Source organism: Neolamprologus multifasciatus, chromosome 1 (assembly GCF_963576455.1).
Source record: "Neolamprologus multifasciatus chromosome 1, fNeoMul1.2, whole genome shotgun sequence".
Taxonomy (NCBI): Eukaryota; Metazoa; Chordata; class Actinopteri; order Cichliformes; family Cichlidae; genus Neolamprologus; species Neolamprologus multifasciatus.
Genome location: NC_140439.1, coordinates 24744725 through 24760070, shown reverse-complemented (window position 1 = coordinate 24760070; position 15346 = coordinate 24744725). Strand labels below are relative to the sequence as shown.

The window sequence follows — 15346 nt, the reverse complement described above, 5'->3', positions numbered from 1 at the left end:
CATGACACCGGTCAGTCAGTAGTGCCAGCTTGATGCCAGATACGGGCCAGACCTGTTTTCTATCAGCCTGGGCCACATAACCCAAACTACAATCGGGCCAGATGTGGCATGCCATCACATAAACAGTGCCATCTATGCCGGGCCTGGCCCATATCTGGATGAAATTAGTCTTATCATGCTAGAAGTCAACCAGCAGTGCCGGCTTGATACCAGATCCGGGCCAGACCTGTTTGCTATGTGGGACAGTGTGAGCTGAATTCTGGTAAATGCTGGATTTCTGCTGTGCAATTTTTTTAATGACTAAGTGGTAAGAACAACATGAAGAACCACAAACAAAATTCACAGACACAAACCATGTTCCTCAAAATTGAACAACAGTTTGGAAGGCTAGAAAAAGCATGCAGAAGGTGTAGACAAGAGAGTCTCATAATCCTGCTGAGAACTTGTCAGCACCATGACCACAATGCAGTTAAAAAAAAAGAAGGAAAAACTCTCTACAGTCATGCCAAAATCCACAAATGTAATCTCTTGGTGGGGACGATCTTACTTAGATGGATTTGTAGTGATTGCAGCTTGGCTGAACACCTCAATAATCGAAGAGCTTCACTGTTGCTTTCAGAGTTTTATTGAAAACTCAATTGAAGAATCATTTTTTCTCTAGCTTTCACTTGATTGTGCATTTTTAGCACGCTCAAATTCACAATGAAAAAGGGTGAATGAGCGCAGCAGGCTCTCTTCTAGAGGCTCTCAGTATGAGACCACCAGGATAGACACATATGTGTGTCCTCGTTTTTTTTGTTTTTTTGTTTTTGTAGGCATAGAAGATGGGTAGTGCGGATGGGTTCGGACAATTTCACAAGAAACCATCTCAAAAGTGTTTCAGACTTGAAAAATTGACGGCTGTAAAGAAATTACAGCAGTAACGGTAAAATGCAGGGGTACACCTCTCTCTTTCCTTCTTCTCGGACCACCCTAGCTTTCCCGTTCTCTGTCCAGGCTCTTACATTTGTTTCCCCCTCTCCATCATCTTGTTGATATTCGACTATTTTAGAGATGGAGTACGTAAATCAGGCACTGCTCTCACAAGTCTTTTCATTTTCTGTTTAAGTCTTAGTTCTTTCCATCACATTTATCTTTCTTGTTAGACGTTTATTTTGTCAGGATTTTACACCTCGTACCTCTCTTCACCTCTCTCCCTCTGGTAGTGGAGGATTTTGGCGCGACTCTGCGCGCACGGTAGCGTGCCTGAACGTCTGCGCTTCTCACTCTCAGATCAACATGAGCAAGTCACACATTCCAGTAGAGAGAGGCAGAATATATGCGTGTGTGAGAAGGAGTGAGCGGGGAATCCGGAGAAATACCTTAATGGATTATTGGATGGACCCGTTTGTCCTTTACGCAGAAGGAATCTGATTTTCGGACAAAAGCAATGGATTGAGTTTCAACTTGACCATTAATAGACGGGTAAGACATATGAAAACTAATAATATGATTCAGGTTTAGGTTTTCTCCGGGTATTGTCCAGTGCATGAATTTATCACTTGTGGAGTTAAGGCAGCCAAAGAAACACACTGCATGTGACAAATGTGCGTAATTCATGCTCAGTCGTGCATCTATTTAGTTAATCTCAAAGCACCTTTAATGAATTAATAAATGAATTAAGATATAATAAAACAAAATAAGAAAGAAAGTCATTTTTAATTCTTTTTTTTTTTTTTTAAACAATCGTCTTGTAGCAAAGAAATTAAGCTGTCGGGAGAGTCTGGAAGTTGTCACCACGGTAATACTTGCATCCTGTTGTTAATGCTTGTAATCAAAAGCCAGATGCCATATGGTTGTCTCAAATCAGACTCAAAAACTTTAATACAAATTGAAACCGCTCTAAAGACTACAATGAACAGCAAGGAGATTAACACATTCGCACCTTGTTTTGGAGTTGATGCAGCTTAAAGCTAGTGCGTGTTGTAGTGGGAAAATGAGCTATTATTGGGGTGGTTTAAGTGCCTCTAATTATAGCGTACAAAATGAAGAAATCATTTTATAGACACAATGATACACACGCGTGTGTATTTACTCATAATCCCCCTACAAGAGAGTGTTTTTTTTTTTTTTTTATTTGTCGGTCATTGTGGATAATTACGCATGACGCACAACGTATATACAATTATATCTACAGGTTCTGTCACCGGTAAGACAGAAAGCCAACATGGACGCCGGTAGTCTGATACAACATATTGAACGAGACGAAGAGACCACTTCATGGCCATTGTCGATGACCACTGAGTGGTTGGAGGACGGAAACGAGACGACCTGGAATCAGTTCCAACAGCCCGACTGGCAGGTGAGAGAAAAACACTGAGATAACAAATGAAAGTGATTAAAGTCAGAACTGCAGAATTTAAAAAGATGAAATTTTGATGATGATATTAATGAAAGAAGTAAGAAAGACGACTCAGTGAAGTAAACAGGTGTATTCTTTTTTTTACTTGTATAATTTTGAAGGGTAAAAACCATATGTCAGTGACATCATTGTTGTGAAATCTAAGTAAAGTGCCTGAAACAGACAGAAACTCAACAGAATGAAGTAAAGGCTTACTGGTGAATGTGATTTGTCTCAGGGACAAAATGTGGGGCTGATTCAAAGGACATTTTCACTTCACAGACTGTTTATTAGTTAAGTTATCTGAAGGCTTTTTGCTCATTCCTCTAAACACTTTTAACTCCCCCACTGTCATTTAAACCTGCACCACACTGTGCACAGTTTACAGTCCTCTCCTCCTATCTGTGCTTGGCTGTCTGAAGTAGCTCATTGCTTTACATTTCTGCAACAGTGGTTGGCTGGGTATGAACAGGTGATGGATGTCAGGGTTTTCATTTCTGGCCCCAGATAACGTGCAGCATGTCTGTCCTATTAATTTTCTTATAGGTCAGTCAATGAAAGGAACGGGGGCTACAGATATTAAAAAATGCTGAAGATTGCTGGTTGCTCGTCTCAGAATAGACTTTACCTGGAAGCAGACTTTGATCAGTTTATCTCTCTTTGGGGATGAGATAAACTAGGAATTCCCTGTGTAAAGAAACTTAAGATTTCTGAAAATGTTTGTTGTTCAGAGTTGTTACGTCTCAGGAGGTAGACTGAGGTATCTACTAATTGTAAGGTTGGTGGCTCGATCTCTTTTCCTCTTGTCATTATGTTGAGGTATCTTTGAGCAAACCCTTAGTTTCCCCTGATGTATCCATCCGAGTGTGAGCGTTAGGATAAAAGCACTCAGACACAGGGAAATATGTTTGTACAAATGGGCTAATGAGGGTTGTAGTAAGAAAATGCTTTGAGTGCTCAAATAAATTAGGAATGTGCTACAAAAGTGTCAGTCCATATACCACTTGCTGTAGACATCCTGTACAGGGATAGGGTGGGGTTTGCAAATATATACGTATTTGTGAGTTCCTTTATTGTGGGTTTTTTTTTTGTAACTGCGTATAAGATGCTGACATTAAAGGTCTCCTCTCCTCTCCCAGGTGGCTCTCTGGGCTATAGCGTACTCCCTCATCATCCTGGTGTCCATCACTGGGAACGTCACAGTGATATGGATTATCCTCGCTCACAGGCGCATGAGGACTGTGACCAATTACTTCATTGTCAACCTGGCTTTTTCTGACGTTTCAATGGCGAGCTTTAACACCCTTTTTAACTTTGTGTATGCGCTTCACAATGACTGGTACTTTGGCTTGGGTTACTGCAGGTTTCAGAACTTCTTCCCCATCACCGCCATGTTTTCGTCCATATACTCAATGGCTGCCATTGCAGTGGACAGGTAAGAACGCTCTCCTATAGAGTTCAGAATAAGTGAATACAGACAATGAGCTATACTGTGCATTAAAAAAGGTAGACCGAACACTGAGCTGCAGACTGGCACAGAAGGTAATCTGGAGTACAGGTAAACCAGCATATGAGCATATGAAGTGTGAAAAAATCACAGCGTTAGGCTTGAAAATCTAGTTGTCTGAACATGTCTACAGATTAATGAGCTGTAGTTTAAATGTCATTAGAGGTGATTAGGAAAAGGCAGACATCTGTGCCGACCAGGGATGGAGTAACACCACCTTCACAGAGTTGAACAGCAACAAAAACATAGAAATACCTACACAAAAAGGGATTTAAATAGGCGAGGGGAGGGAGGCTGGGGGCATGAGCGACAGGGGGAAAAAGGGGAACTCAGCACTGGTGCCAAAGGGATCATGTGAAAAATATGAGGTCAACTGCCATTAAAATGAACAAGTCATTACATCAGAGACTCTTTTGTGCTACCAATCAGACACTAATGGGGTGACTGATCCCCATTTTATGCAAACACCATTTAGAAAGTGCATTATGAAAGCAGTCAAAAAAAGGAATCATCACAACTTAATGAAAAAAATCAACATAGTGGCATATTGTTTCAAGCAACTAGCAGATCTGGGCAAAGGCATCTTTTTTCTGCAAGAACATGGATCATTTTCAGAGTTTCTGGAAGAGTAAGGGACATTTGAGCTCAAACAACAGCTCCTTGAGGAGCATGATTTGCTCTCATTCTCAGCAGCCAGTCCAAATGAAAATGCTGCATGAAGGAGATATGGGTCAGCAGGCGGACACAGATGAAACACAGATGCCAGTAATGCTTACTGGAGCATGAATGGTCAGCCCGAATAAAATATCATATACTGAGCAAGATATAAAATCTATGCTCAGTATGTAATACTTCTAGTAAGTTAGTTACAAATTTATAGGACCGACCTTATGCAATATGACACTCCTTCAAGATAAAAATAATCAACATCAAAGAAGGGTGTTTCGCCCTAATGACAACCTTACAATGATTTTGAACACACAGCGGGAACACAAACTGAGAATTAAATGTGTTATTAAGAACTATTTGTTTTTTGTTTTATTTTCATCATGATTTACTTGATGAACTCAGAATTGTTCACCTATATATGATGCAGCAAAACCTCTTTGTGGATTTAAACTATCCATAAACTCTTATGATTGTAATAAAGCTATCTTATATAAAATAAACCACTATGGGATGCAAAGAAAAACTAGAAAACATCCAAGTCAGTGTGGTCCTCCTTTCGGAGGCCTGACCTAAATCCTACAGAACACCTGTGGGCTGCTGAAAAATGTCAGATCATTGATGCTTTAGTGGGGATGACCTGACAGCTTTGACTGAAACATGAAGGAAACCACAGCTGTCGCAGCAACTATTTGATTTTCCAAGTGTCCAAGTGTTTTCAGGTAGCTCTACAAGCAAAATGATGCTGGGCTAAATACTGAAACATTATAACAGCAATCAGCAATCTTTAGTTTTCGCGGGGAAGGAAGGTCTGGAAGCTGTGCTTAGATTGCTGCTCTGGTGCTCAGGACCTGGATAACGAGCAGATAATGGAAGAAGGACTAGCTTTTTATTTTAATTTTGAAAGTGTGAATCATTTTTAAATGGTATTAATCAATTCCCAATACTCTTCTTTTCCATTACTCTTATAGTATCTACTTTGATGTGACTTTTTAAAAATATGATGCAATTAATTGTTTTTTTTTTCATTTTTTTTCTGAAAAAAGCAGTTTATTAACCAAATCTTTCTAACAGATCCATTAATTCTTACAGTTTTTTTGGCTCAGATTGATCAAGGTGCTGGAAACTTCCTCTGAGATTTTGGTCCACATTCATCTGACAGCAGCACACTGTTGCTCCTTGTGGTCATTATAAAACTACTCTATTGGATTAAGATCTGGTGACTTTTTTTGTGTGGGTTTTCTTAAGGGACTGTGTCTTCCTCCCACAGTCCAAAGACATGCAATTAGTGGGGTTAGGTTACTTAGAGATTCTAAATTGCCCATAGGTGTGAATGTGAGTGCGAATGATTGTTTGTCTCTTTGTGTTAGGTTTACATCAGACTGGGTAAAGGACACAGTGGGTAAAATAAGTGAAGTTGAATCCATCACCAGTTTTCTAAGTAAATATACTTCTAGAGGTGCGATTGACATGAAATTCTCACCAAATGTTGGTAACAACCCATCAAGTGCAAAAACGCAAAGAAATCAAAACATTGATTTCCATAAATTATGTGTAATAATAAGAAAAGACAGAGGGGGAAAAGTATTGAACCCGCTTACTAATACTTTGTACAAAAGACTTTGCAGGTAATGACAGCTTAGAGAGGCCACCTGTATGGAGAAACTAGTCACATGCATAGCTCAGGTGTGATTTTGACATATTCTTCCTCACAGACAGTCTTCAAATCCCGAAGGCTCCTTGGGTCCTATGAACTCCCATCCTTAGATCAGTTACATGAAGGGTGATGTATGCAGAAAAGCCGCCCCACAGACTATATGCTTCCAGTTTTTCACAGGAATGTTCAGCAAACTTTGAACATGCTTCAACATGCTCTTTCTTTAGCAGGGGTCTGTGTCATGTTCCAGCATGGTGAGTGTGCATACAGGCCATGATGGGCGAGTGCATTGCTTGCTTTCTTTGAACCAATTATACCTGCTGCTTCCAGGTATTTCTTTGGCTCTCCACAAGCAGTCCTTGGCTCTTTGACAACTTTTCTGATAATTCTTTTCACTCCTTTGTCTGAAGTTTTGTGGGGAGCACCTGGTCATGGCTGGTGTTCTTTTGCAAACTTGGTTGTAAGTGCCTTCTTATCAGCTCAAGGTAGAAATTCTCCTCTGACTTCTGGTGCCAATAAGACATTTTTAGCCAAAAAGACAATTCTCTGTAAACTCTAGAGATCGCTCTGTGGGAAAATCCTAATAGATCAGCAGTTTCTGAAATACTCAGACCAGACCACCTGGCACCAACAACCATGCCACATTCAAAGCCACCTTTGTTCTCTTCAGTGATGCTCGGTTTGAACATGAGTTCATCTTGACCGCATGGTTAAACGCACTGAGCTGCTGCCATGTGAAAGCCTCATTAGATATTTGCAGTAATGAGCAGTTGAACAGGTGTAGCTAAAGACGTGGCTGCTGAGTATATATTTTATTTGACTCTATGTCCTGAGCACAGATGTAGTGACAAATGAGCCATACACTAAGATCGGCCCAGATGTCAAATGTACTGGTAATGTGAAAATTCTTTCACACTAACTTCCCATTTATGGACTCATCGATTTATGTGGCTTATTTGGGCCTTTTCTTTGGCACCACTACATAGCAAAAAATAAATAAATAAATAAAAATACAGTCACTGTTTAACATAATCTCTAAAACTGCAGTGGCAAATACAAGGTCTGGGGGCCAGAATCAGCCCAACAAAGACTCAAATCTGGCCCACTTGATATCTTTTGAAAATGCGAAGGATAAATTTTGGTCTTTCAATTGTATTTTGATAAATTTTACAACTTGTCCTGCTGATAAAAACGGCTGGCCATTCATACTACACCAAAGTAACCTAGTAACAGATAAACTGAAATGATCTACCAGAGAAATTTCTGGGGTGGTTTGCAATGGGTCTACAAAAAATAATAATTAAACATGTAGTTAAAGATCTTAAACTACACTTTTTAGATATTTCAGATATTTCAATGGTCCTGCTCACCTAAGATCAAACTAGGTTGTATGGAAATGAAAATAACAACTAAGAAGTCAATATTAAGATTAATGTAAAAGGAAATAAAAACTTGTTATAGGTTCTACTTTCAAACTTTCATCTTTATGCGAAACGTTTATGTAAGATCTCATGAAGCCGTTATTATCCACAGAACATTGACAAAGCCACTTCTCAATAATGTAAGTTTATGATTCATAGCCACAGATGACCGATTTCACCGTAATTTTAACAATACCATGTAATGGTGCTAAGTTGAAAAAAGTAGACTGCATACTGGTTGAGATGGGTTGCCATAGCTACCGCATTCATTGGCAGTTATTAACATTATTTCACCTTCAACTTTTAATGAGGTAACTTCTGTATTATATGTTAGATTGCTGCAGTTAGTGACAGGGAAGGAGTTTTTAAATATACCATCATTAACCTGAATCACGGGATGTCAGTGATTTTTAATTATTGTTATTGTATCTGAATATTTTTGGATTGCGTAGGTTTTAAATGGTTATTATCCTGGGCTTTTATCACTTGACCTCTGACAGTTAGCGTATATTCCACAAATAAATAATTACTAAAGAAATGTTTTTGTTTGTTCAAAATAGGAAAAACGCTTTGAAAAAAGGTTGTTTAAAACAAACACTCAGCAGGAACCTTTTGATTACTGCTCAGCTTTGAAGCTGTTGTTTTGCAGCTGATGGTTTGATGGATGACTGGGTAGTTTTCTGTCACGAAAAGAAAATGTCACTTTTTTCACACACTAAAAAAAGCTTTAAAGCATTGCCCTGTTTTCCCTATCAGTGGATCTATTACTGAGTTTCTTTAGACAAAGACATGTGAAGGTGTAACCATACAAACGTTTCTGTCTTTTTCAGGTACATGGCCATCATCCATCCTCTGAAGCCTCGCCTCTCCTCCACCTCTACAAAGGTGGTGATTGCCCTGATATGGATTGTGGCAGTATCACTGGCGTTTCCTCAGTGCTACTACAGTGTGACAAGATTTTATTACCCCAGAACTGTGTGTTTGGTTGACTGGCCTGATGATTATGGAGGAACACATCAACTAAGGTAAATGCATTTTGGCATGCAACATTTAATAAAGGCATTTAAGAACTTTGATCAGAAAGCTAAACAGATTTTATAGAAAAAGCCAGCTTTTCAACTACCGGCAAACTTGATTCCCCACCGCGTAGGAGGTTTTAAGGTCAAGCAAGACTATGGCATGAAAATTAAGCTTTTTAAAAAAGAGCCTTGGAAGTCTTTCATGTTTTAACTTATATATATGTCTTCCAAAGTGCACTTCAGATAACACAAATCTAAATCTAAGAAGCTCTCCTTCACACAAACTGTTCAAATCTCACATTCATGTTTACATTCATTCTTGTTCATCAACCTTGTGTTGTGTGTCCTCATAAACTCTGTGCACGTGATGGGTAGCAGGAACACGTGTAAGGCTCAGTTATTCAAGTTTTAATAGTTTAAAACTTGAAAATAGTTTCAATAACTTGACTCTTTCATATTTTATCTATTGTATAATTCATCAAAACCTCTATAAGTCGCTAATGAGCATACATTTTAGAAGTGTGGCAGAAAGGTCGGTCCAGCTCACAACATGTTATTGACACAGGTTCAAGCTGCAGAAGGCAGCTGAGGAAAGGAAAAGAAGGAAAGTGTCTTCATATTCATGATTACTTTTGAACTTTATCTTTGATCTCCAAGGACAAATCCATCTGCCTGACTCCTTCAATTTGATCTTTATGTACTCATCTGATCTCTGTGATTGGCTTAGGTCTCCAATAACAAGCTTTATTCTCTAAAGCCTGACAAAGAAAGAAAACCACAGACAGGAAGACAGGGCCTTGGCTTCTCTGAGACCTCTTGCACTAAAACTGCTGGAAGGTTAAAATGTTTGTTGTTGTTTTCTGCCTGACATAGAAATTAAGCATTTATTATTCATGTTGCTAAACAGTTTCGAAGCAATTTTCCAGGTTTCATCAAATGCAAAAAGTAGTTATTGCTCGGTGAGAGACATGTAGAAAAACACAAACTGAAAAAATGTAAACGGTATATGAGCACACTAACATGGGATTTGTGGTGATGGCTTGGTGATAACAGCTGACACAATCTAAAGGTTGAATGTTGTGTTACCGTTTCTCATCTCTTTTTCTCCATGTAGTTATCAGTTTGCGGTTATAGTGCTGATCTACCTTCTCCCTCTGCTGGTGATGCTGGTGACATACTCTATAGTCGGCCGATCGCTGTGGGGTGGGCACATCCCTGGAGAGGCGTCAGACCATTACCATAGCCAGATAAATGCCAAGAGAAAGGTTACACTGTTTTTTTTTTGGTTTTTTTACTACTCAGTTTGACTACAAATCCTCTGAGCTGACCTGATCTTAAAGGAAAAAAACACAGCAGCAATTACTCAGGCTCATATGTCTTCTTATTTTCCATAGGTGGTGAAGATGATGGTTGTGGTGGTGGTGACGTTTGCCCTATGCTGGCTGCCCTACCATGTCTACTTCATACTGGGATCATTTAACAGAGACATTTATAAGCAACATTACATTCAGCAGGTTCACGGATGCCTCTCTGTTTTATATTCTTGAATCTGTAGTTTTGTGTTTACTCATTATTTTTTGTGTCTTCGTCAGGTGTATCTGGCCATATTCTGGCTGGCAATGAGTTCAACTATGTACAATCCTATTATTTACTGCTGTCTAAACCAAAGGTGATCTGGCAGTAATTGTGCCGAGTTTAAAAATAATATTATAGCTTCAAAAATGTCAGTAAATCGGACATAAATCCATCTTTTCCTGCAGATTTCGCGCTGGTTTCCGTCATGCCTTTGCTTGGTGTCCCTTCATCAAAGTGTCAGAGGAGGACAAGATGGAACTGCAGCACACACACACCTTCAGAGTCACCATGACCCGCAGCCACCGCAATGACATGTCATCCATTAGAACAAACACTACATACGTCTCAAACACGCTTGCCAGCAGTGACCTGGTCACAGAGAGAGATGCTCGCAGACAGCTTAAGAAGAACACGTGCAACTCGCATCCGGTGAAGAAACTGGACGACACAAAATCTCCAGCTGTGGCGCTTATGGAGCACACCCAGTGATCGCTGACAGACATCATGACGAGGACATTCTCAAAGGGAAGGCAGTAGGATTTTTCTGAATTGTGAATAAAAACACTACAGCTGGTGGAGACAGAGGAAGCCCAGCGGAGTACTGGACAGAGTTAATCAAACTAAGGCATTCATTCCTGTGGATCAGGAACTTTGTTTGGGTCAAATAATACATGATGGATGAATGAATGTGACTATCAAGCTATTGCAGCACATACAAGACATTTAATTATGCCACTGAAACATTTGTGGCTGTGTGTAGATTAATCCAACCTTGATCTATTTACACTGCTCCAAGAAATTACGGGAACACTTAAATATGTGTTCATCGTGGTCAGATAACCTTTACTGATATACTTTGTGTAATTAAAGTGAAGTAAAAGTGGAAACCAAAATCCTCACACCAAAGTCAAACATAAATTCACAGGCTGTTCCAGCTTGTGTCATAATGTGCCTCGGTAATGTTTACTGGATGCACTGGATATGTCTGGATATACTCCTGATGAGATACTGGATAGTATCCTGGAAGATCTCCTCCCAGATTTGTTTCAAGGCATCAGTGAGTTACTTGATAATCTATTTGGCTAGTTGACAGTCAGTTTGAGGATTTCTCTCTGGTATCATATAGCAGTCAGGGTATCACTGGCCAAGCAGGTGGAGATCTGTGCAAGCCTCCAAGGATATGCTTCCCCAGACTATCACTGACCCACTGCCAAAAGGTCATGTTTATCATGGCATCCACAATCTCTTTAAAAGCTGTCATATATGCTCCGTGTGCACAGGTCTCACTAAAGGACATAAGACCGTTGTAAGTCTAATTCTAACAGTTTTGTCAGGGGCATGCACATCAGTAGCCTTATTTTGTAGAGCTCTTGCAGTACTCCTCCTCACCCTCTTTATAGCAAAGAAGCAGATACTTGTCCTACTGCTAGGTCGTTGCTTTTCTACAGCTCTGTCCAGCTCTCCTTGTGGCACAGCCTGTCTCCTCCTGGTATCTCCTCCACACTCTCGGGACTGTGCTGGGTTACACAGCAAACACCTACTGGAGGACATGGAGGAGTGGACTACCTTTGCATCCTAAATGGGATGCAGGTACAATTTCATGCAAACAGCAGTGTCAAGGACGCTAGCAAAAATTAAAACAAGAGAAAAATCACTCAGGAGGGTTAAGGAAGGAGCAGTGGTCTGTGGCCACTTGATGCTCCTCCAGTGCAGCGGCTGTGACTTTCATCCTAACTGGACAGACTGATTTCCCTGAAGCGGAACTGACTTTGTGTCATAGTGTGATGATAAAGTGTTCCCTTCATGTTTTTAGAAGTGTATTCCACTCCAAAAGTGTCCTCCCCCTGTTGCCATGCTCTCTTTCCTCCATGTTGGACATTCAAGTGTTACTGGAAACATTTAACTGTGGTTACTGGTTTTCTTGTGCAGAGAACGGACAAACAGTCCAAACCCTTAACAATGTTGTTGTGTAGCGTCTTCATTTGATATAAGGCTTTCTTTAACAATTAAGCTAAAATAGGCGTTTTATTTAATTTCTCTTCTATATTAACTCTCGATAATCAAAGTAATTCACTCATTCTTTAAGTTTGTTGGGTTTCAGAATTGGCAGCAACAGCGTAGTTAGTCTTTTTAGTCTGGCTTTTACTCATATTGAGGACTCATAAAACATTCAGAGATCAATTAAAGCTCAAAGTGATGTCAGAAAATCACCAGTAAACACGCCTCCTTCTCCCATTTTTGCCTTAAATTAATCAGTTGTCTGGTTTTGCATGTATTCGTTGCTGTGCAGTTCTTTCCCCCTTCACACATTTGTTACATGGTGCACATTAATACAGTATTTTTCCTCTTATATTGTGAGTTCACTGGATAAAGTCTACATGAAAAATTCAAGTGCCGCTACTTAGTACAATCAAATGTGAAACATAGTGATGCTATCTACTGAAGACATTCATGTAAAATACCCAGAAGTAAATATGAAACTTGTGGTTGTCGCACAGTTAAGAGTCAGATAATTACGCTTTAAATATTGTAACCTGTGAGCATTAGGTTTCAGAATGAAGTAAAAATGTTTGATTATTGGAAACTTTTTGATGTTTTAAGCACGCACTGTGGTTGTGTGAAGTGTCTTGTTGTCTATACCAAGCAGGATTTTTGTCGTCTGTGGCTGAAATAAAAATGTTTAAATAATGTGACAGTGCTAATAAAGTTACAATACAGGAAGTACTGACACACATTTGTGCCCCATCTAACGCCTGAATTATAACTGCTGTAGCTGTTAACAGAGCTCTAAGTGTGTAACTTCAGCACCGCAGGGTTGCTTTGACCTTTAGTTCATACTGAATACTTTTGTAACACCACTGAAGAGATTCACAACTACGTGAGTGCTAAATCATCAATGCACAAACAAAAACAAACGAACCACGACATCATGTTTACACAGGTTTGACTTTATTAAGTGACTGATAAGCGCCTTGAGGCGACTTTTGTTGTGATTTGGCGCTATATAAATAAAATTGAATTGAATTGAATTGAATTGATTGGCGATGTGGGACAGATACATCCTTTGTTAGCAGAATCACACAGATTCAAGCGTTTGTGTGCGACTGGACATTCTGGGGTCAATCTGAAGGCAGAGTAAAGGAGCTACCGGCCTTCTTTAATCATACAATATGACTAAAAGGTAGGAAAGGACATTCTTTTAGCTCAGCTGGTATTCATCTGAATATTTAAAAAGGTGGCAATAAAATACACTTGTGCATCTTAGCCATGTCCCGTCCTCCACGGGCACCACTGATCTTACAATAGAATATTTTCTTCTTGTGCTCTTTAATTGCTTCATAATGAATCTAAGCCGTCATAACTTTGAGACTTTTTTTTCTTTTTGCTTTTAACACATTGAAAATAAATATCAATTTGCATAAGTTATGCTACATGAATGAGCCTGACAGTAGTTACCTTAGACATCCTCCTGAGCTTTTAGGAGCACATGGTAATATTAAAGGGGCGAGTAGAGTATGTGCTTTTATTATTGGCCAACATGTTAAAACTCTTTTTAAAGTTCTGTAATGTTCGTATGAGTTTATACACACTATGGCTGCTGTTGTTATTCCCCTGGCATCTGTGTTAGCACCACATTTCTGTTTCATAATTAAGTAGCTGGTGATGAGGTTAGCCAGGACTTCTTTAGAAATGAACACACTAACAGCAGCTGTGACCGGTACCAACAACACGAGACATAGTTTACACTACAGACAATAAAAAGATACTGCTCTCTTAGATAAGACCAGTGGTTCTCAAACCGTGGAGCAGGGAGCAACTGCAGGTGGGCCGGAGAGGACCAGAGGAGAAATGTTTTTAGGAAACATAAACAGAACAAAGAACAGGATGGAATGAACTTTAAATGCTAAAAGACGTGTGAGCGTTGACTTTGAGCACCACTGGGTTCTCTAAATCTGCCACTGCAGAAGTCCCTCTTCTGTCATGCTTGTGCACATAAATACAGGACAGGTACCACGTGAGGGAACGTCTTCGCTGGCTTCCTATGTGTGCATCATGTTTTGCAACAGTAACATTTTTCTTCAACATCTCCCGATATATAAAAATACAATAAATAACAACAATGTATTTATAACATTGTTTTATATGTGGGTAAGATATCAAATCCCCAAAAAAAGCAAAAAATAAAATAAAATAAAGAAAAGAAAAAAAAATTCCCTTTCATCTCAGTACACATTTATATATCGCATCCCTTTCATGCTTTCCTGTACATACACGCGTAATCTACAGCAGACACACAGACTTTGGTCTAAAAGAGTGTTTTTATGTTTTTGTTTCTACTGAACAAGTTAAAAGAATCAATCTGCGATGTTTCTCTGCAACTGGTGTGCTGACCTGCAACTTGTAACAGAATGCAGTTACCAGAGAATTCCTCCAGATGGAGACAAAGGGGGTTTACAGGCATGCGACTGTCCTGACAAAGGGTTGCTTGTGCGTGTTTTATCCACAGAAATTGCAAACTTGCAATATCCTTAAGAGACTGGGTGCTGTTACAACAGTTAATAAATCTAACCACAACAGAGAGAAAACCTCTCATTTTCTCTGCCTCACGTAGACGGACTAAAGCAGCTACCGGAGCGTGATATGTCGACTGGTCTTGTTTGATTTAGGAGGAACGGAGACAATGGTTGAGAACTGGGGCAGGAGAGGGGATGAGATAACAGTGAGATGCAGAAAATGTTCTATTTGCTGTTCAGCTCCTGTCTTAGCCGGCAGCCCACGGCTGTGATGAGTGCAGCTCCTTTTCCACTTCCATCCTCTGACAGCAAGAACTTGACATTACAGTTTGGAGCCAGTTCTTTAACCGTCTGGTGCATGATCAGGGAGAAGCTACACAGAGATAGAGGATGTACATGTTAGACAGAAAAGCAAAAAGAGCCAGTCTAAATGTGATGATACGGTTAATGGGAGTGACAGTGACAAAAGAGGGAGCGAAGGTATGGTTTACCATCTCCTCGCCAAAATGTCCCTCCCCCACCACCCCCCTCCCAAAAAAAATAAAAAATTCTGTAAGAAACTCACTTGTTACATGTTTATCATGTTCAAAAACAAAAGTAAGACAAC

General features: G+C 39.7%; 2 protein-coding genes across 2 annotated transcripts in view; one reads left to right on the top strand and one right to left on the bottom strand.

Annotated features, from left to right (window-relative positions):
* The first annotated feature begins 554 nt into the window (after positions 1–554).
* tacr2 (tachykinin receptor 2) lies at positions 555–14700 on the top strand. Its single transcript, XM_085143471.1, has 8 exons — positions 555–1464; positions 2177–2341; positions 3520–3815; positions 8462–8656; positions 9765–9915; positions 10045–10164; positions 10243–10319; positions 10411–14700. Exons 2-8 carry the CDS (start codon positions 2207–2209, stop codon positions 10712–10714), a joined length of 1278 nt encoding a protein of 425 aa, XP_084999597.1. The 5' UTR covers positions 555–1464; positions 2177–2206; the 3' UTR covers positions 10715–14700.
* The window catches only part of LOC146525803 (hexokinase-1), a 17091-nt gene continuing 15506 nt past the window's right edge, over positions 13762–15346 (bottom strand). The window contains exon 21 of the mRNA XM_085143232.1: positions 13762–15112. Within this exon, the coding sequence (XP_084999358.1) occupies positions 14965–15112 (148 nt within the window). The 3' untranslated portion in view covers positions 13762–14964. The remainder of the gene's footprint in view (positions 15113–15346) is intronic.

Coding starts and splice junctions, on each gene's coding strand:
- tacr2 (XM_085143471.1), top strand. CDS start 2,207: ATGGACGCCGGTAGTCTGATACAACATATTGAACGAGACGAAGAGACC. Junction 3,816..8,461: donor GCTGCCATTGCAGTGGACAG/GTAAGAACGCTC, acceptor TGTCTTTTTCAG/GTACATGGCCATCATCCATC. Junction 9,916..10,044: donor AGATAAATGCCAAGAGAAAG/GTTACACTGTTT, acceptor TATTTTCCATAG/GTGGTGAAGATGATGGTTGT.